The sequence below is a fragment of the Ranitomeya imitator genome, chromosome 8, assembly GCF_032444005.1.
Source record: "Ranitomeya imitator isolate aRanImi1 chromosome 8, aRanImi1.pri, whole genome shotgun sequence".
NCBI classification, from domain to species: Eukaryota; Metazoa; Chordata; class Amphibia; order Anura; family Dendrobatidae; genus Ranitomeya; species Ranitomeya imitator.
The window spans coordinates 5,887,151-5,908,536 of record NC_091289.1 but is presented as its reverse complement, the minus strand read 5'-3'; the positions used below and the strand labels follow the sequence as shown (position 1 = coordinate 5,908,536).

Genomic DNA, 21,386 nt, shown 5'->3' with positions numbered 1-21,386 from the left:
AAGAATTGACATGCTGCAGAAAATAAACTGCAACGTTTCTGCGTGGTATTTTCTGCAGCATGTGCACAGCGGATTTTGTTTTCCATAGGTTTACACGGTACTGTAAACCGTATGGAAAACTGCTGCAAATCCACAGCATCCAATCCGCTGTGGATCCGCAGTGAAATCCGCAACGTGTGCACATAGCGTAATAGTCAGTGATGACCCAAGTCGCCAACATATCCGAAGCCAAAGCTTCATTCATCTACGCCCATGATCCTCCACCCTCGACCATTGTGTCCATCTCCAGGCATTATGTTCTCCTCCAAATTGGGTGCGGTGTGAAACCTGATTTTTTTGTATGTAAACACTAACCAATGAAATACACTGACTGCCTGGAATAAACAGCACATTGACATGTTATTGCTGGGCAGTGCCCTCTAATGCGGAGGTTGAGAGACATATTGCATAGAATGTCATATTTGTGTAACCCTGGGAGATCCTGAGATCTTTTTGAATCTGTCTGAACCTCCAGTTTGTGAAATTCTTGAAGGATCATTATCTCCTCTGCCATGAGATTCGCAACAACTGACAACATTAGCGTAGCATTACCTTTTTTATTTGTGCGAATAAACAAAGTTACATTCATTTACATAAATTAAAAACATAATAAATAAAATACCACAGATCTGGTACATGCAGTCCCTGTAGGTAGCAAATGCAAAAGCCCTAAAATATAACATACGCAAAATATAAAAGAGCGAAAGACAATTAACTAGAAGCGTGACTTTTAAAGGAACGTTCGATAATGTGGGAGCTGCCATTATTTTGTAGGAGTGGCCAACGTTTATGAGAAATATTCGATAACCTGGTGACACCAATGAGGGATGAGCTGCAAGGTGCCTCATTGATTTAACTCATTCCCACAGTTTAAAAGATAAATAATATAAGAAAAAACATCAGCACTTGCTCCATGGAACCAAACCAAATCCCAACCCATCACCTGAGTATAAATATTACGCTGATTTCCTACAGATAACTGAGGTTATGGAGGTTACATTGTTGGGTACATTAGTCCCATTTCCAGATGCCCATATTCCATCTTGCTGATCTCGCTCGGACCTGTTTCCAGAGATGCTGCAGTATGAATAGACACATCCCATGACCCCTTCTTAGGTTCCTGTAACTTTACTGTTGTCCTCGTTATAAAGACAGCAATATTAGGAGACAGGCGCAGTTATAAATATGTATATCCTAGACAGGAAGGTTGTCAATGTTCCCTGGCGATACAGCTTCATCTCCACGTCCAGCAGGAAATCCTTGGGCTTCCTGAGGGGTCTCTGCATGTAGAGGATACCAGTATATGGATTTAATTTTCTAACGCTGAAATAATTTTCCTCATTTCCTTTCTTGATGTCCATGATGATACTATCTCCAGCATAGGCTGGAGACGGGGAAATGCGGAAAATCTGAGCTGGGACCACCACACCGATTGGGAAGTTGAGGCGATGATAGGAGATCCGCACCGGGGTGTTCTGACAGTCCTGGTAGTTGAAGCAGGTGATCCGCTCACATTGGCTGGAAAAAGAAAATAAAAGGAAAGTTACAGTGTGGCATCACAAGAGTAATCCCTGATCAGAGAAGGCTTCTGTAACTACTGGTTATGGAGCGATATCCCTGATAATGCAGCATAATATCACATAAAAGATCAACATGTATTAAAGGGATCCAGGTGTCAACTGAATTCCCATTATTTGGGTTTATTTTACTCTAAATAAAGACAAAATGTGCTAATTGATTATCTATTATGTCTATACTGCTGTTAGAGCTCAATTTCGTGATCCAGAGCTCCAAATTCCCTGAAAACACATGGAAATATAGTATAACATTGTGTCTGCTGCTACCACTAAGGGGAGCTGCCTGTATATAGAAAATACTTCAGCACACAAAAATAGCAAATTAAATAAGGATATGAGACGCATTCAAAAAAGAGATTGATGTCTTCACAAAAAAAAACAAACAAGCCAATGTTTCAGTCATTCGGGCCTTTATCAAGGTAAATCTGTGAATTGGGAAGTCAAGGATCCATATGAGAGACTCCTGTGTACAGAGATACATGATAAGATCCTGTCTGCAGCCACCACTAGGGGGAGCTCCCTGTATACAGAGATACATGATAAGATCCTGTCTGCAGCCACCACTAGGGGGAGCTCCCCGTATACAGAGATACATGATAAGATCCTGTCTGCAGCCACCACTAGAGGGAGCTCCCCGTATACAGAGATACATGATAAGATCCTGTCTGCAGCCACCACTATGGGGAGCTCCCTGTATACAGAGATACATGATAAGATCCTGTCTGCAGCCACCACTAGGGGGAGCTCCCTGTATACAGAGATACATGATAAGATCCTGTCTGCAGCCACCACTAGGGGGAGCTCCCTGTATACAGAGATACATGATAAGATCCTGTCTGCAGCCACCACTAGGGGGAGCTCCCTGTATACAGAGATACATGATAAGATCCTGTATGCAGTCACCACTAGGGGGAGCTCCCTGTATACAGAGATACATAAGATCCTGTCTGCACCCACCACTAGGGGGAGCTCCCTGTATACAGAGATACATGATAAGATCCTGTCTGCAGTCACCACTAGGGGGAGCTCCCTGTATACAGAGATACATGATAAGATAATGTCTGCAGCCACCACTAGGGGGAGCTCCCTGTATACAGAGATACATGATAAGATTCTGTCTGCAGCCACCACTAGGGGGAGCTCCCTGTATACAGAGATACATGATAAGATCCTGTCTGCAGCCACCACTAGGGGGAGCTCCCTGTATACAGAGATACATGATAAGATCCTGTCTGCAGCCACCACTAGGGGGAGCTCCCTGTATACAGAGATATATGATAAGATCCTGTCTGCAGTCACCACTAGGGGGAGATCCCTGTATACAGAGATACATGATAAGATCCTGTCTGCAGCCACCACTAGGGGGAGCTCCCTGTATACAGAGATACATGATAAGATCCTGTCTGCAGCCACCACTAGGGGGAGCTCCCTGTATACAGAGATACATGATAAGATCCTGTCTGCAGCCACCACTAGGGGGAGCTCCCTGTATACAGAGATATATGATAAGATCCTGTCTGCAGTCACCACTAGGGGGAGATCCCTGTATACAGTGATACATGATAAGATACTGTCTGCAGCCACCGCTAGGGGGAGCTCCCTGTATACAGATACATGATAATATTCTGACTGCAGCCACCACTAGGGGGAGCTCCCTGTATACAGAGATACATAGTAACATAGTAACATAGTAACATGTAACATAGTTAGTAAGGCCGAAAAAAGACATTTGTCCATCCAGTTCAGCCTATATTCCATCATAATAAATCCCGAGATCTACGCCCTTCTACAGAACCTAATAATTGTATGATACAATATTGTTCTGCTCCAGGAAGACATCCAGGCCTCTCTTGAACCCCTCGACTGAGTTCGCCATCACCACCTCCTCAGGCAAGCAATTCCAGATTCTCACTGCCCTAACAGTAAAGAATCCTCTTCTATGTTGGTGGAAAAACCTTCTCTCCTCCAGACGCAAAGAATGCCCCCTTGTGCCCGTCACCTTCCTTGGTATAAACAGATCCTCAGCGAGATATTTGTATTGTCCCCTTATATACTTATACATGGTTATTAGATCGCCCCTCAGTCGTCTTTTTTCTAGACTAAATAATCCTAATTTCGCTAATCTATCTGGGTATTGTAGTTCTCCCATCCCCTTTATTAATTTTGTTGCCCTCCTTTGTACTCTCTCTAGTTCCATTATATCCTTCCTGAGCACCGGTGCCCAAAACTGGACACAGTACTCCATGTGCGGTCTAACTAGGGATTTGTACAGAGGCAGTATAATGCTCTCATCATGTGTATCCAGACCTCTTTTAATGCACCCCATGATCCTGTTTGCCTTGGCCGCTGCTGCCTGGCACTGGCTGCTCCAGGTAAGTTTATAATTAACTAGGATCCCCAAGTCCTTCTCCCTGTCAGATTTACCCAGTGGTTTCCCATTCAGTGTGTAATGGTGATATTGATTCCTTCTTCCCATGTGTATAACCTTACATGATAAGATCCTGTCTGCAGCCACCACTAGGGGGAGCTCCCTGTATACAGATACATGACAATATTCTGACTGCAGCCACCACTAGGGGGAGCTCCCTGTATACAGAGATACATGATAAAATCCTGTCTGCAGCCACCACTAGGGGGAGCTCCCTGTATACAGAGATACGTGATACGATTCTGTCTGCAGCCACCACTAGGGGGAGCTCCCTGTATACAGAGATACATGATAAGATCCTGTCTGCAGCCACCACTAGGGGGAGCTCCCTGTATACAGAGATACATGATACGATTCTGTCTGCAGACACCACTAGGGGGAGCTCCCTGTATACAGAGATATATGATAAGATCCTGTCTGCAGCCACCACTAGGGGGAGCTCCCTGTATACAGAGATACATGATACGATTCTGTCTGCAGCCACCACTAGGGGCAGCTCCCTGTATACAGAGATACATGATAAGATCCTGTCTGCAGCCACCACTAGGGGGAGCTCCCTGTATACAGAGATACATGATACGATTCTGTCTGCAGCCACCACTAGGGGGAGCTCCCTGTATACAGAGATACATGATACGATTCTGTCTGCAGCCACCACTAGGGGGAGCTCCCTGTATACAGAGATACATGATACGATTCTGTCTGCAGCCACCACTAGGGGGAGCTAGAAGCGACAAAAGACGGAATCTTGTGCTCAGCGAGTCGCTCTCACATTGCAGCGGGTTCAGTGTTTGCCATTTTTAGCGCTTTGGTGACCAGGAGGTGTCACTGCTGAGCGCCACCTCTTGGTCAGCCGGGTAATCGCCATCCTGGGAGCATTCGCCAGCACACGGGGACATCTGGCTGCGCACGTAGAACAACCGACAGAAAACCTTCCCTCATTACTCAGTGACACAGGCTTTTCAGCAATCTCACAGCGCACCTTTATTCCACGGTCGGCAGCACATCGCCACCCTTCCCCCTCACACACGGTCGGCAGCACGTCACCCCCCCTTTCCCTCACACACGGTCGGCAGCACATCACCCCCATTCCCCTCACACACGGTCGGCGGCACATCACCACCCTTCCCCTCACACACGGTCAGCAGCACATCACCACCCTTCCCCCTCACACACGGTCAGCAGCACATCACCACCCTTCCCCTCACACACGGTCGGCAGCACTTCGCCACCCTTCCCCTCACACACGGTCGGCAGCACTTCGCCACCCTTCCCCTCACACACGGTCGGCAGCACATCACCCCCCTTCCCCTCACACACGTCGGCAGCACTTCGCCACCCTTCCCCTCACACACGGTCGGCAGCACATCACCACCCTTCCCCTCACACACGGTCGGCAGCACTTCGCCACCCTTCCCCTCACACACGGTCGGCAGCACTTCGCCACCCTTCCCCTCACACACGGTCGGCAGCACATCGCCCCCCTTCCCCTCACACACGGTCGGCAGCACATCACCCCCCTTCCCCTCACACACGGTCGGCAGCACATCACCACCCTTCCCCTCACACACGGTCGGCAGCACATCACCACCCTTCCCCTCACACACGGTCGGCAGCACATCACCACCCTTCCCCTCACACACGGTCGGCAGCACTTCGCCACCCTTCCCCTCACACACGGTCGGCAGCACTTCGCCACCCTTCCCCTCACACACGGTCGGCAGCACATCACCCCCCTTCCCCTCACACACGGTCGGCAGCACATCACCCCCCTTCCCCTCACACACGGTCGGCAGCACATCACCCCCCTTCCCCTCACACACGGTCGGCAGCACTTCGCCACCCTTCCCCTCACACACGGTCGGCAGCACTTCGCCACCCTTCCCCTCACACACGGTCGGCAGCACATCGCCCCCCTTCCCCTCACACACGGTCGGCAGCACATCACCCCCCTTCCCCTCACACACGGTCGGCAGCACTTCGCCACCCTTCCCCTCACACACGGTCGGCAGCACTTCGCCACCCTTCCCCTCACACACGGTCGGCAGCACATCGCCCCCCTTCCCCTCACACACGGTCGGCAGCACATCGCCCCCCTTCCCCTCACACACGGTCGGCAGCACATCACCCCCCTTCCCCTCACACACAGTCGGCAGCACATCACCACCCTTCCCCTCACACACGGTCGGCAGCACATCACCACCCTTCCCCTCACACACAGTCGGCAGCACATCGCCCCCCTTCCCCTCACACACAGTCGGCAGCACATCGCCCCCCTTCCCCTCACACACGGTCGGCAGCACTTCGCCACCCTTCCCCTCACACACGGTCGGCAGCACATCACCACCCTTCCCCTCACACACAGTCGGCAGCACATCACCACCCTTCCCCTCACACACAGTCGGCAGCACATCACCACCCTTCCCCTCACACACGGTCGGCAGCACATCGCCCCCCTTCCCCTCACACACGGTCGGCAGCACATCACCCCCAGCATCTCCGGATTGGTCGCTGTGTTGTACACGATGTTACAGGCCCGGACACACCCGCGGCCTCCGCACTCACTGTCCCGCTCCGCGCCGGGCTTGGAGCTCATCCTGACCGCCGTCCTCCCCTGTGCTCCGGGCAGTCGCGGCCTCACATCTTCCTCCTCACAATTTAGCCTGGAGCAGCGCTGCCGTCAATCACTGCGGCCCCGCCCACTACAACTTCTCACTCTGCGCCGTCCAATCTGCTGCCGGGACGTTCCCAGGGGCGGGATTGTGGGAGGAGCCAGCGGAGGGTTCTGGTTGTTACATTGTATCTTTCTCTGACTTCAATATTTACAGAATTCTGTTCTGATTCTTAAATATTTATGTTCTCTGTGTAAACAAACCTGATGGCGGAAGGGGCAGCGAGGACCTGAGACACTGGCAGTGGGGTCATGTCTCCTCAGCTGCAGGGGCCACGAGTGAAAACAGAGGGGTCTTCACTGGCATCCTGGCCTCGGTCCACAGGTCCAGTACACACGTCCGGTCCACGGTTCACACGTCCGGTCCACATTTCACACGTCCGGTCCACATTTCACACGTCCGGTCCACGGTTCACACGTCCGGTCCACATTTCACACGTCCGGTCCACATTTCACACGTCCTGTCCACATTTCACACGTCCGGTCCACATTTCACACGTCCGGTCCACATTTCACACGTCCAGTCCACGGTTCACACGTCCGGTCCACATTTCACACGTCCGGTCCACGGTTCACACGTCCGGTCCACATTTCACACGTCCAGTCCACGGTTCACACGTCCGGTCCACATTTCACACGTCCGGTCCACGGTTCACACGTCCGGTCCACATTTCACACGTCCGGTCCACATTTCACACGTCCAGTCCACGGTTCACACGTCCGGTCCACGGTTCACACGTCCGGTCCACATTTCACACGTCCGGTCCACATTTCACACGTCCGGTCCACGGTTCACACGTCCGGTCCACGGTTCACACGTCCGGTCCACGGTTCACACGTCCGGTCCACATTTCACACGTCTGGTCCACGGTTCACACGTCCGGTCCACGGTTCACACGTCCGGTCCACGGTTCACACGTCCGGTCCACATTTCACACGTCTGGTCCACGGTTCACACGTCCGGTCCACGGTTCACACGTCCGGTCCACATTTCACACGTCCAGTCCACGGTTCACACGTCCGGTCCACGGTTCACACGTCCGGTCCACGGTTCACACGTCCGGTCCACATTTCACACGTCCGGTCCACATTTCACACGTCCGGTCCACGGTTCACACGTCCGGTCCACATTTCACACGTCCAGTCCACGGTTCACACGTCCGGTCCACATTTCACACGTCCTGTCCACATTTCACACGTCCGGTCCACATTTCACACGTCCAGTCCACGGTTCACACGTCCGGTCCACATTTCACACGTCCAGTCCACGGTTCACACGTCCGGTCCACATTTCACACGTCCTGTCCACATTTCACACGTCCGGTCCACATTTCACACGTCCAGTCCACGGTTCACACGTCCGGTCCACATTTCACACGTCCGGTCCACATTTCACACGTCCGGTCCACATTTCACACGTCCAGTCCACGGTTCACACGTCCGGTCCACATTTCACACGTCCGGTCCACAGTTCACACGTCCGGTCCACAGTTCACACGTCCGGTCCACAGTTCACACTAGCAGTATTGGGTCAGTATTTTACATCAGTATTTGTAGCCAAAACCAGGAGTGGGTGATAAATGCAGAAGTGGTGCATATGTTTCTATTATACTTTTCCTCTAATTGTTCCACTCCTGGTTTTGGCTACAAATACTGATGTAAAATACTGACCAAATACTGCTAGTGTGAACAAGGCCACCCTTTATGCTTTCATAGAGGCTTGACACAGGGGTAGGTCCCCACAAATGTGGCCTCAGGCGCTTCCCTGTAGCTCAGCATCTCTGTTCATTCCTCGGCGGCGCTCATGTGCCCATGTACGGCCCACACCAAAGCTGTGACTGCAGCCTGGAAGCTTTGTTGGAGCCCGCATCGCACTCTGGATGTTTTTTTCACATTAGGGAATAGAATATTATGAAAGAATGAAGTATTTGAACATAAACTTATGAAATCCAAATTGATAAAAATTGCAAAGAAAATGATGTTATGTGCTGTTTTCTTTATGGACATGATATACAGCCACATGATCAGTGCAGCGGTCAGAGATTGTCTGCAGCAGACAAATGTGTATCACATCGTCACTAAGGCTTCTTTCACACTTGCGTCGGTACGGGGCCGTCGCAATGCGTCGGCCCGACGTACGTTGTGAAAATTCGCCACAACGTGGGCATCGGATGCAGTTTTTCAACGCATCCACTGCCCATTCTATGTCCCGGGGAGGAGGGGGCGGAGTTCCGACTGCACATACGCGGTAGGAAATGGCGGACGCAACAGACAAAAAAAGTTACATTGAACGTTTTTTTGTGCCGACGGTCCGCCAAAACACGACGCATCCAGTGCACGACGTATGGCCATACATTACGATCCGTCGGCAATACAAGTCTATGGGCAAAAAACGCATCCTGCCGGCACATTTGCAGGATCTGTTTTTTCCCCAAAACGACGCATTGCGATGGATTACAAACAACGCAAGTGTGAAGGAAGCCTAAGGAACAAATCAAATTAGTAGCCTCATATCAGCAATGGATTAAATTTGATAGTTTTGTATTTTTTTTTGGTTATTGTCACATTTCCTATTATTAGGCTCATTTTTAGCCTCTACTTGGTGCCAATCTAGGAACCAGCGACCTACAGCTCCTTGCGTGTGGAGTGTGGGAGAGTGCTGAATCTCTCAGTGCATATCCTAAATAGTGTAATAAAGTGGTGCAGGGCTATGTGCCCACCTTGCGGATTTCTGTGCACATTTTTCTGCTCAGTTTTTGTAAAATCCACAGGTAAAATGCACTGCATTTTACCTGCGGATTACTCATGGATTTCCTGCATTTTATGTGCGGATTTTACCTGCTGTTTTACACCGGCGGATTCCTATTGAGGAGCAGATGAAAAATGCTGCGGAATCCGCACAAAGAATTGACATGCTGCAGAAAATAAACTGCAACGTTTCTGCGTGGTATTTTCTGCAGCATGTGCACAGCGGATTTTGTTTTCCATAGGTTTACACGGTACTGTAAACCGTATGGAAAACTGCTGCAAATCCACAGCATCCAATCCGCTGTGGATCCGCAGTGAAATCCGCAACGTGTGCACATAGCGTAATAGTCAGTGATGACCCAAGTCGCCAACATATCCGAAGCCAAAGCTTCATTCATCTACGCCCATGATCCTCCACCCTCGACCATTGTGTCCATCTCCAGGCATTATGTTCTCCTCCAAATTGGGTGCGGTGTGAAACCTGATTTTTTTGTATGTAAACACTAACCAATGAAATACACTGACTGCCTGGAATAAACAGCACATTGACATGTTATTGCTGGGCAGTGCCCTCTAATGCGGAGGTTGAGAGACATATTGCATAGAATGTCATATTTGTGTAACCCTGGGAGATCCTGAGATCTTTTTGAATCTGTCTGAACCTCCAGTTTGTGAAATTCTTGAAGGATCATTATCTCCTCTGCCATGAGATTCGCAACAACTGACAACATTAGCGTAGCATTACCTTTTTTATTTGTGCGAATAAACAAAGTTACATTCATTTACATAAATTAAAAACATAATAAATAAAATACCACAGATCTGGTACATGCAGTCCCTGTAGGTAGCAAATGCAAAAGCCCTAAAATATAACATACGCAAAATATAAAAGAGCGAAAGACAATTAACTAGAAGCGTGACTTTTAAAGGAACGTTCGATAATGTGGGAGCTGCCATTATTTTGTAGGAGTGGCCAACGTTTATGAGAAATATTCGATAACCTGGTGACACCAATGAGGGATGAGCTGCAAGGTGCCTCATTGATTTAACTCATTCCCACAGTTTAAAAGATAAATAATATAAGAAAAAACATCAGCACTTGCTCCATGGAACCAAACCAAATCCCAACCCATCACCTGAGTATAAATATTACGCTGATTTCCTACAGATAACTGAGGTTATGGAGGTTACATTGTTGGGTACATTAGTCCCATTTCCAGATGCCCATATTCCATCTTGCTGATCTCGCTCGGACCTGTTTCCAGAGATGCTGCAGTATGAATAGACACATCCCATGACCCCTTCTTAGGTTCCTGTAACTTTACTGTTGTCCTCGTTATAAAGACAGCAATATTAGGAGACAGGCGCAGTTATAAATATGTATATCCTAGACAGGAAGGTTGTCAATGTTCCCTGGCGATACAGCTTCATCTCCACGTCCAGCAGGAAATCCTTGGGCTTCCTGAGGGGTCTCTGCATGTAGAGGATACCAGTATATGGATTTAATTTTCTAACGCTGAAATAATTTTCCTCATTTCCTTTCTTGATGTCCATGATGATACTATCTCCAGCATAGGCTGGAGACGGGGAAATGCGGAAAATCTGAGCTGGGACCACCACACCGATTGGGAAGTTGAGGCGATGATAGGAGATCCGCACCGGGGTGTTCTGACAGTCCTGGTAGTTGAAGCAGGTGATCCGCTCACATTGGCTGGAAAAAGAAAATAAAAGGAAAGTTACAGTGTGGCATCACAAGAGTAATCCCTGATCAGAGAAGGCTTCTGTAACTACTGGTTATGGAGCTATATCCCTGATAATGCAGCATAATATCACATAAAAGATCAACATGTATTAAAGGGATCCAGGTGTCAACTGAATTCCCATTATTTGGGTTTATTTTACTCTAAATAAAGACAAAATGTGCTAATTGATTATCTATTATGTCTATACTGCTGTTAGAGCTCAATTTCGTGATCCAGAGCTCCAAATTCCCTGAAAACACATGGAAATATAGTATAACATTGTGTCTGCTGCTACCACTAAGGGGAGCTGCCTGTATATAGAAAATACTTCAGCACACAAAAATAGCAAATTAAATAAGGATATGAGATGCATTCAAAAAAGAGATTGATGTCTTCACAAAAAAAAAAAAACAAGCCAATGTTTCAGTCATTTGGGCCTTTATCAAGGTAAATCTGTGAATTGGGAAGTCAAGGATCCATATGAGAGACTCCTGTGTACAGAGATACATGATAAGATAATGTCTGCAGCCACCACTAGGGGGAGCTCCCTGTATACAGAGATACATGATAAGATCCTGTCTGCAGCCACCACTAGGGGGAGCTCCCCGTATACAGAGATACATGATAAGATCCTGTCTGCAGCCACCACTATGGGGAACTCCCTGTATACAGAGATACATGATAAGATCCTGTCTGCAGCCACCACTAGGGGGAGCTCCCTGTATACAGAGATACGTGATAAGATCCTGTCTGCAGCCACCACTATGGGGAGCTCCCTGTATACAGAGATACATGATAAGATCCTGTCTGCAGTCACCACTAGGGGGAGCTCCCTGTATACAGAGATACATGATAAGATCCTGTCTGCAGTCACCACTAGGGGGAGCTCCCTGTATACAGAGATACATGATAAGATCCTGTATGCAGTCACCACTAGGGGGAGCTCCCTGTATACAGACATACATGATAAGATCCTGTCTGCAGCCTCCACTAGGGGGAGCTCCCTGTATACAGACATACATGATAAGATCCTGTCTGCAGCCTCCACTAGGGGGAGCTCCCTGTATACAGAGATACATGATAAGATCCTGTCTGCAGCCTCCACTAGGGGGAGCTCCCTGTATACAGAGATACATGATAAGATCCTGTCTGCAGCCTCCACTAGGGGGAGCTCCCTGTATACAGAGATATATGATAAGATCCAGTCTGCAGTCACCACTAGGGGGAGCTCCCTGTATACAGAGATACATGATAAGATCCTGTCTGCAGTCACCACTAGGGGGAGCTCCCTGTATACAGAGATACATGATAAGATCCTGTCTGCAGTCACCACTAGGGGGAGCTCCCTGTATACAGAGATGCATGATAAGATCCTGTCTGCAGCCACCACTAGGGGGAGCTCCCTGTATACAGAGATACATGATAAGATCCTGTCTGCAGTCACCACTAGGGGGAGCTCCCTGTATACAGAGATACATGATAAGATTCTGTCTGCAGTCACCACTAGGGGGAGCTCCCTGTATACAGAGATACATGATAAGATAATGTCTGCAGCCACCACTAGGGGGAGCTCCCTGTATACAGCGATACATGATAAGATTCTGTCTGCGGCCACCACTAGGGGGAGCTCCCTGTATACAGAGATATATGATAAGATCCTGTCTGCAGCCACCACTAGGGGGAGCTCCCTGTATACAGAGATACATGATAAGATCCTGTCTGCAGCCACCACTAGGGGGAGCTCCCTGTATACAGAGATACATGATAAGATCCTGTCTGCAGCCACCACTAGGGGGAGCTCCCTGTATACAGAGATACATGATAAGATCCTGTCTGCAGCCACCACTAGGGGGAGCTCCCTGTATACAGAGATACATGATAAGATCCTGTCTGCAGTCACCACTAGGGGGAGCTCCCTGTATACAGAGATACATGATAAGATCCTGTATGCAGTCACCACTAGGGGGAGCTCCCTGTATACAGAGATACATGATAAGATCCTGGCTGCAGCCACCACTAGGGGGAGCTCCCTGTATACAGAGATACATGATAAGATCCTGTCTGCAGCCACCACTAGGGGGAGCTCCCTGTATACAGAGATACATGATAAGATCCTGTCTGCAGTCACCACTAGGGGGAGCTCCCTGTATACAGAGATACATGATAAGATCCTGTCTGCAGCCACCACTAGGGGGAGCTCCCTGTATACAGAGATACATGATAAGATCCTGTCTGCAGCCACCACTAGGGGGAGCTCCCTGTATACAGAGATACATGATAAGATCCTGTCTGCAGTCACCACTAGGGGGAGCTCCCTGTATACAGAGATACATGATAAGATCCTGTCAGCAGCCACCACTAGGGGGAGCTCCCTGTATACAGAGATACATGATAAGATCCTGTCTGCAGTCACCACTAGGGGGAGCTCCCTGTATACAGAGATACATGATAAGATCCTGTCTGCAGCCACCACTAGGGGGAGCTCCCTGTATACAGAGATACATGATAAGATCCTGTCTGCAGCCACCACTAGGGGGAGCTCCCTGTATACCGAGATACATGATAAGATCCTGTCTGCTGCCACCACTAGGGGGAGCTCCCTGTATACAGAGATATATGATAAGATCCTGTCTGCAGCCACCACTAGGGGGAGCTCCCTGTATACAGAGATACATGATAAGATCCTGTCTGCAGCCACCACTAGGGGGAGCTCCCTGTATACAGAGATATATGATAAGATACTGTCTGCAGCCACCGCTAGGGGGAGCTCCCTGTATACAGATACATGATAATATTCTGACTGCAGCCACCACTAGGGGGAGCTCCCTGTATACAGAGATACATAGTAACATAGTAACATAGTTAGTAAGGCCGAAAAAAGACATTTGTCCATCTAGTTCAGCCTATATTCCATCATAATAAATCCCGAGATCTACGTCCTTCTACAGAACCTAATAATTGTATGATACAATATTGTTCTGCTCCAGGAAGACATCCAGGCCTCTCTTGAACCCCTCGACTGAGTTCGCCATCACCACCTCCTCAGGCAAGCAATTCCAGATTCTCACTGCCCTAACAGTAAAGAATCCTCTTCTATGTTGGTGGAAAAACCTTCTCTCCTCCAGACGCAAAGAATGCCCCCTTGTGCCCGTCACCTTCCTTGGTATAAACAGATCCTCAGCGAGATATTTGTATTGTCCCCTTATATACTTATACATGGTTATTAGATCGCCCCTCAGTCGTCTTTTTTCTAGACTAAATAATCCTAATTTCGCTAATCTATCTGGGTATTGTAGTTCTCCCATCCCCTTTATTAATTTTGTTGCCCTCCTTTGTACTCTCTCTAGTTCCATTATATCCTTCCTGAGCACCGGTGCCCAAAACTGGACACAGTACTCCATGTGCGGTCTAACTAGGGATTTGTACAGAGGCAGTATAATGCTCTCATCATGTGTATCCAGACCTCTTTTAATGCACCCCATGATCCTGTTTGCCTTGGCCGCTGCTGCCTGGCACTGGCTGCTCCAGGTAAGTTTATCATTAACTAGGATCCCCAAGTCCTTCTCCCTGTCAGATTTACCCAGTGGTTTCCCATTCAGTGTGTAATGGTGATATTGATTCCTTCTTCCCATGTGTATAACCTTACATGATAAGATCCTGTCTGCAGTCACCACTAGGGGGAGCTCCCTGTATACAGATACATGACAATATTCTGACTGCAGCCACCACTAGGGGGAGCTCCCTGTATACAGAGATACATGATAAAATCCTGTCTGCAGCCACCACTAGGGGGAGCTCCCTGTATACAGAGATACGTGATAAGATCCTGTCTGCAGTCACCACTAGGGGGAGCTCCCTGTATACAGAGATACATGATAAGATCCTGTCTGCAACCACCACTAGGGGGAGCTCCCTGTATACAGAGATACATGATAAGATCCTGTCTGCAGCCACCACTAGGGGGAGCTCCCTGTATACAGAGATACATGATACGATTCTGTCTGCAGCCACCACTAGGGGGAGCTCCCTGTATACAGAGATATATGATAAGATCCTGTCTGCAGCCACTACTAGGGGGAGTTCCCTGTATACAAAGATACATGATAAGATCCTGTCTGCAGCCACCACTAGGGGGAGCTCCCTGTATACAGAGATACATGATACGATTCTGTCTGCAGCCACCACTAGGGGGAGCTCCCTGTATACAGAGATATATGATAAGATCCTGTCTGCAGCCACCACTAGGGGGAGCTCCCTGTATACAGAGATACATGATACGATTCTGTCTGCAGCCACCACTAGGGGCAGCTCCCTGTATACAGAGATATATGATAAGATCCTGTCTGCAGCCGCCACTAGGGGGAGCTCCCTGTATACAGAGATACATGATATGATTCTGTCTGCAGCCACCACTAGGGGGAGCTCCCTGTATACAGAGATACATGATAAGATCCTGTCTGCAGTCACCACTAGGGGGAGCTCCCTGTATACAGAGATACATGATATGATTCTGTCTGCAGCCACCACTAGGGGGAGCTCCCTGTATACAGAGATACATGATAAGATCCTGTCTGCAGTCACCACTAGGGGGAGCTCCCTGTATACAGTGATACATGATAAGATCCTGTCTGCAGTCACCACTAGGGGGAACTCCCTGTATACAGAGATACATGATAAGATCCTGTCTGCAGCCACCACTAGGGGGAGCTCCCTGTATACAGAAATACATGATAAGATCCTGTCTGCAGTCACCACTAGGGGGAGCTCCCTGTATACAGAGATACATGATAAGATTCTGTCTGCAGCCACCACTAGGGGGAGCTCCCTGTATACAGTGATACATGATAAGATCCTGTCTGCAGTCACCACTAGGGGGAGCTCCCTGTATACAGAGATACATGATAAGATCCTGTCTGCAGCCACCACTAGGGGGAGCTCCCTGTATACAGAGATACATGATAAGATCCTGTCTGCAGTCACCACTAGGGGGAGCTCCCTGTATACAGAGATACATGATAAGATTCTGTCTGCCGCCACCACTAGGGGGAGCTCCCTGTATAGAGATACATGATAAGATCCTGTCTGCAGCCACCACTAGGGGGAGCTCCCTGTATACAGAGATACATGATGAGATCCTGTCTGCAGTCATAACTAGGGGGAGCTCCCTGTATACAGAGATACATGATAAGATTCTGTCTGCCGCCACCACTAGGGGGAGCTCCCTGTATACAGAGATACATGATAAGACTCTGTCTGCAGCCACCACTAGGGGGAGCTCCCTGTATACAGAGATACATGATAAAATCCTGTCTGCAGCCACCACTAGGGGGAGCTCCCTGTATACAGAGATACATGATAAGATCCTGTCTACAGTCACCACTAGGGGGAGCTCCCTGTATACAGAGATACATGATAAGATCCTGTCTACAGTCACCACTAGGGGGAGCTTCCTGTATACAGAGATACATGATAAGATCCTGTCTACAGTCACCACTAGGGGGAGCTCCCTGTATACAGAGATACATGATAAGATGCTGTCTGCAGCCACCACTAGGGGGAGCTCCCTGTATACAGAGATACATGATGAGATCCTGTCTGCAGCCACCACTAGGGGGAGCTCTCTGTATACAGAGATACATGATAAGATCCTGTCTGCAGCCACCACTAGGGGGAGCTCCCTGTACACAGAGATACATGATAAGATCCTGTCTGCAGCCACCACTAGGGGGAGCTCCCTGTATACAGAGATACATGATAAGCTCCTGTCTGCAGCCACCACTAGGGGGAGCTCCCTGTATACAGAGATACATGATAAGATCCTGTCTGCAGTCACCACTAGGGGGAGCTCCCTGTATACAGAGATACATGATAAGATTCTGTCTGCCGCCACCACTAGGGGGAGCTCCCTGTATAGAGATACATGATAAGATCCTGTCTGCAGCCACCACTAGGGGGAGCTCCCTGTATACAGAGATACATGATGAGATCCTGTCTGCAGTCATCACTAGGGGGAGCTCCCTGTATACAGAGATACATGATAAGATTCTGTCTGCCGCCACCACTAGGGGGAGCTCCCTGTATACAGAGATACATGATAAGACTCTGTCTGCAGCCACCACTAGGGGGAGCTCCCTGTATACAGAGATACATGATAAAATCCTGTCTGCAGCCACCACTAGGGGGAGCTCCCTGTATACAGAGATACATGATAAGATCCTGTCTACAGTCACCACTAGGGGGAGCTCCCTGTATACAGAGATACATGATAAGATCCTGTCTACAGTCACCACTAGGGGGAGCTCCCTGTATACAGAGATACATGATAAGATCCTGTCTACAGTCACCACTAGGGGGAGCTCCCTGTATACAGAGATACATGATAAGATGCTGTCTGCAGCCACCACTAGGGGGAGCTCCCTGTATACAGAGATACATGATGAGATCCTGTCTGCAGCCACCACTAGGGGGAGCTCTCTGTATACAGAGATACATGATAAGATCCTGTCTGCAGCCACCACTAGGGGGAGCTCCCTGTACACAGAGATACATGATAAGATCCTGTCTGCAGCCACCACTAGGGGGAGCTCCCTGTATACAGAGATACATGATAAGCTCCTGTCTGCAGCCACCACTAGGGGGAGCTCCCTGTACACAGAGATACATGATAAGATCCTGTCTGCAGCCACCACTAGGGGGAGCTCCCTGTATACAGAGATACATGATAAGATCCTGTCTGCAGCCACCACTAGGGGGAGCTCCCTGTATACAGAGATACATGATAAGATCCTGTCTGCAGCCACCACTAGGGGGAGCACCTTGTATACAGAGATACATGATAAGATCCTGTCTGCAGCCACCACTAGGGGGAGCTCCCTGTATACAGAGATACATGATAAGATCCTGTCTGCAGTCACCACTAGGGGGAGCTCCCTGTATACAGAGATACATGATAAGATCCTGTCTGCAGTCACCACTAGGGGGAGCTCCCTGTATACAGAGATACATGATAAGATCCTGTCTGCAGTCACCACTAGGGGGAGCTCCCTGTATACAGAGATACATGATAAGATCCTGTCTGCAGCCACCACTAGGGGGAGCTCCCTGTATACAGAGATACATGATAAGATCCTGTCTGCAGTCACCACTAGGGGGAGCGCCTTGTATACAGAGATACATGATAAGATCCTGTCTGCAGCCAACACTAGGAGGAGCTCCCTGTATATAGAGATACATGATAAGATCCTGTCTGCAGTCACCACTAGGGGGAGCTCCCTGTGTACAGAGATACATGATAAGATCCTGTCTGCAGCCACCACTAGGGGGAGCTCCCTGTATACAGAGATACATGATAAGATCCTGTCTGCAGTCACCACTAGGGGGAGCTCCCTGTATACAGAGATACATGATAAGATCCTGTCTGCAGTCACCACTAGGGGGAGCTCCCTGTATACAGAGATACATGATAAGATCCTGTCTGCAGCCACCACTAGGGGGAGCTCCCTGTATACAGAGATACATGATAAGATCCTGTCTGCAGTCACCACTAGGGGGAGCTCCCTGTATACAGAGATAAATGATAAGATCCTGTCTGCAGCCACCACTAGGGGGAGCTCCCTGTATAGAGATACATGATAAGATCCTGTCTGCAGCCTCCACTAGGGGGAGCTCCCTGTATACAGAGATACATGACAAGATTGTGTCTGAAGCCACGACTGATGAGTTTATTTCCTACTTTCTATGTACATTGATGTCACTAATATATAAATTACGTTTCAGTCTATAAAACTTACATGTTGGAGACTCTTCGGTAATTTTCTGGACAGTCAAAGGACAAACACTTGTGACTTCCTTGGATGTTGTAACATTCCTCTGACGTTGAGCAGTTGTGGGTCCCGATTTCACACTCATCAATGTCTGACCAAGAAAAAGAAGTTTAACATCAATGTAACTTTGTAGTTTAAACAAATTAATGAAAATGTTACTCTAAGCGCTAAAAACCTATTTACAGGCAGAATCATCAACTTAATGTGCATTAGAAAACTAAACAGACGCTCAGAACGAAAGCAAGAAGATTCCAAGAATAATTCATATTGGTCAGAGCATGAAATGTTTCAGTAAAGTTGATTTTTCTGCACTACATGACATTATCCAGTAGATGGAGCTGCAGTCTATGTAATTCTTATTGGGGGGTTTGGGGTGCGGTCATGACAGATTCTTCTATGTGGGTGTTTGTTGTTAGTGGATACTATGTATAAGACATGTGAATGTCAGGACCACTGAAAATGTAATTTAGTTACATTTTACCTTTGCACGTTAGCCCATTGGCTGCCATGGTGTATCCATGCTCTGGGCACGCACACTGGTAGCTTCCTGGCGTGTTGACACAGGCAAAAGTGCACAGAGAGCCGATACTCTGTCGACATTCATCAATATCTGGAATAGAACGATCATTGGTTATTGTGCTTTATCACACAGTGCCCCAAAAACAGCAGCACACAGTGCCCCAATAACAGCACCACACGGTGCCCCAATAACAGCAGCACACAGTGCCCCAATAACAGCGGCACCCAGTGCCCCAATAACAGCAGCACACAGTGCCCCAATAACAGCAGCACACAGTGCCCCAATAACAGCGGCACACAGTGCCCCAATAACAGCACCACACGGTGCCCCAATAACAGCAGCACACAGTGCCCCAATAACAGCGGCACCCAGTGCCCCAATAACAGCAGCACACAGTGCCCCAATAACAGCAGCACACAGTGCCCCAATAACAGCAGCACACGGTGCCCCAATAACGGCAGCTCACAGTGCCCCAATAACAGCGCCACACGGTGCCCCAATAACAGCAGCACACAGTGCCCCAATAACAGCACCACACGGTGCCCCAATAACAGCAGCACACAGTGCCCCAATAACAGCAGCACACAGTGCCCCAATAACAGCAGCACACAGTGCCCCAATAACAGCACCACACGGTGCCCCAATAACAGCAGCACACAGTGCCACAATAACAGCACCACACGGTGCCCCAATAACAGCAGCACACAGTGCCCCAATAACAGCAGCACACAGTGCCCCAATAACAGCACCACACAGTGCCCCAATAACAGCAGCACACAGTGCCCCAATAACAGCACCACACGGTGCCCCAATAACAGCAGCACACAGTGCCACAATAACAGCACCACACGGTGCCCCAATAACAGCAGCACACGGTGCCCCAATAACAGCAGCACACAGTGCCCCAATAACAGCAGCACACAGTGCCCCAATAACAGCAGCACACAGTGCCCCAATAACAGCGGCACACAGTGCCCCAATAACAGCAGCACACAGTGCCCCAATAACGGCAGCACACAGTGCCCCAATAACAGCACCACACAGTGCCCCAATAACAGCACCACACAGTGCCCCAACAACAGCAGCACACAGTGCCCCAATAACAGCAGCACACAGTGCCCCAATAACAGCAGCACACAGTGCCCCAATAACAGCAGCACACAGTGCCCCAATAACAGCGGCACACAGTGCCCCAATAACAGCAGCACACAGTGCCCCAATAACGGCAGCACACAGTGCCCCAATAACAGCACCACACAGTGCCCCAATAACAGCACCACACAGTGCCCCAATAACAGCACCACACAGTGCCCCAATAACAGCACCACACAGTGCCCCAAAAACAGCAGCACACAGTGCCCCAATAACAGCGGCACACAGTGCCCCAATAACAGGAACACACAGTGCCCCAATAACAGCAGCACACGGTGCCCCAAAAACAGCAGCACACGGTGCCCCAATAACAGCACCACACAGTGCCCCAATAACAGCGGCACCCAGTGCCCCAATAACAGCAGCACACAGTGCCCCAATAACGGCAGCACACAGTGCCCCAATAACGGCAGCACACAGTGCCCCAATAACAGCAGCACACGGTGCCCCAATAACAGCGGCACACAGAGCACCAATAACAGCAGCACACGGTGCCCCAATAACAGCAGCACACGGTGCCCCAATAACAGCGGCACACAGTGCCCCAATAACAGCAGCACACAGTGCCACAATAACAGCAGCACACAGTGCCACAATAACAGCAGCACACAGTGCCCCAATAACAGCACCACACAGTGCCCCAATAACGGCAGCACACAGTGCCCCAATAACAGCAGCACACAGTG

General features: G+C 49.1%; 1 protein-coding gene and 1 long non-coding RNA gene across 3 annotated transcripts in view; both read right to left on the bottom strand.

Moving 5' to 3' along the window:
* Window positions 1-582: 582 nt before the first annotated feature.
* On the bottom strand, window positions 583-6,713 carry LOC138647256 (uncharacterized). The gene is made up of 2 exons (XR_011314936.1): window positions 6,610-6,713; window positions 583-1,557 (listed from the first exon to the last, which is right to left on the bottom strand). It is a non-coding gene; the product is annotated as an uncharacterized lncRNA (long non-coding RNA).
* Window positions 6,714-10,199: 3,486 nt separating this feature from the next.
* FBLN2 (fibulin 2) overlaps window positions 10,200-21,386 on the bottom strand; it is a 109,881-nt gene continuing 98,694 nt past the window's right edge. For both annotated transcript variants that reach the window (XM_069736152.1, XM_069736151.1), the window contains exons 11-13: window positions 19,510-19,638; window positions 18,996-19,119; window positions 10,200-11,174 (exon numbers count right to left, since the gene is read on the bottom strand). In XM_069736152.1, coding sequence (XP_069592253.1) covers window positions 10,817-11,174; window positions 18,996-19,119; window positions 19,510-19,638 — 611 coding nt within the window. In that variant the 3' untranslated portion in view covers window positions 10,200-10,816. The remainder of the gene's footprint in view (window positions 11,175-18,995; window positions 19,120-19,509; window positions 19,639-21,386) is intronic.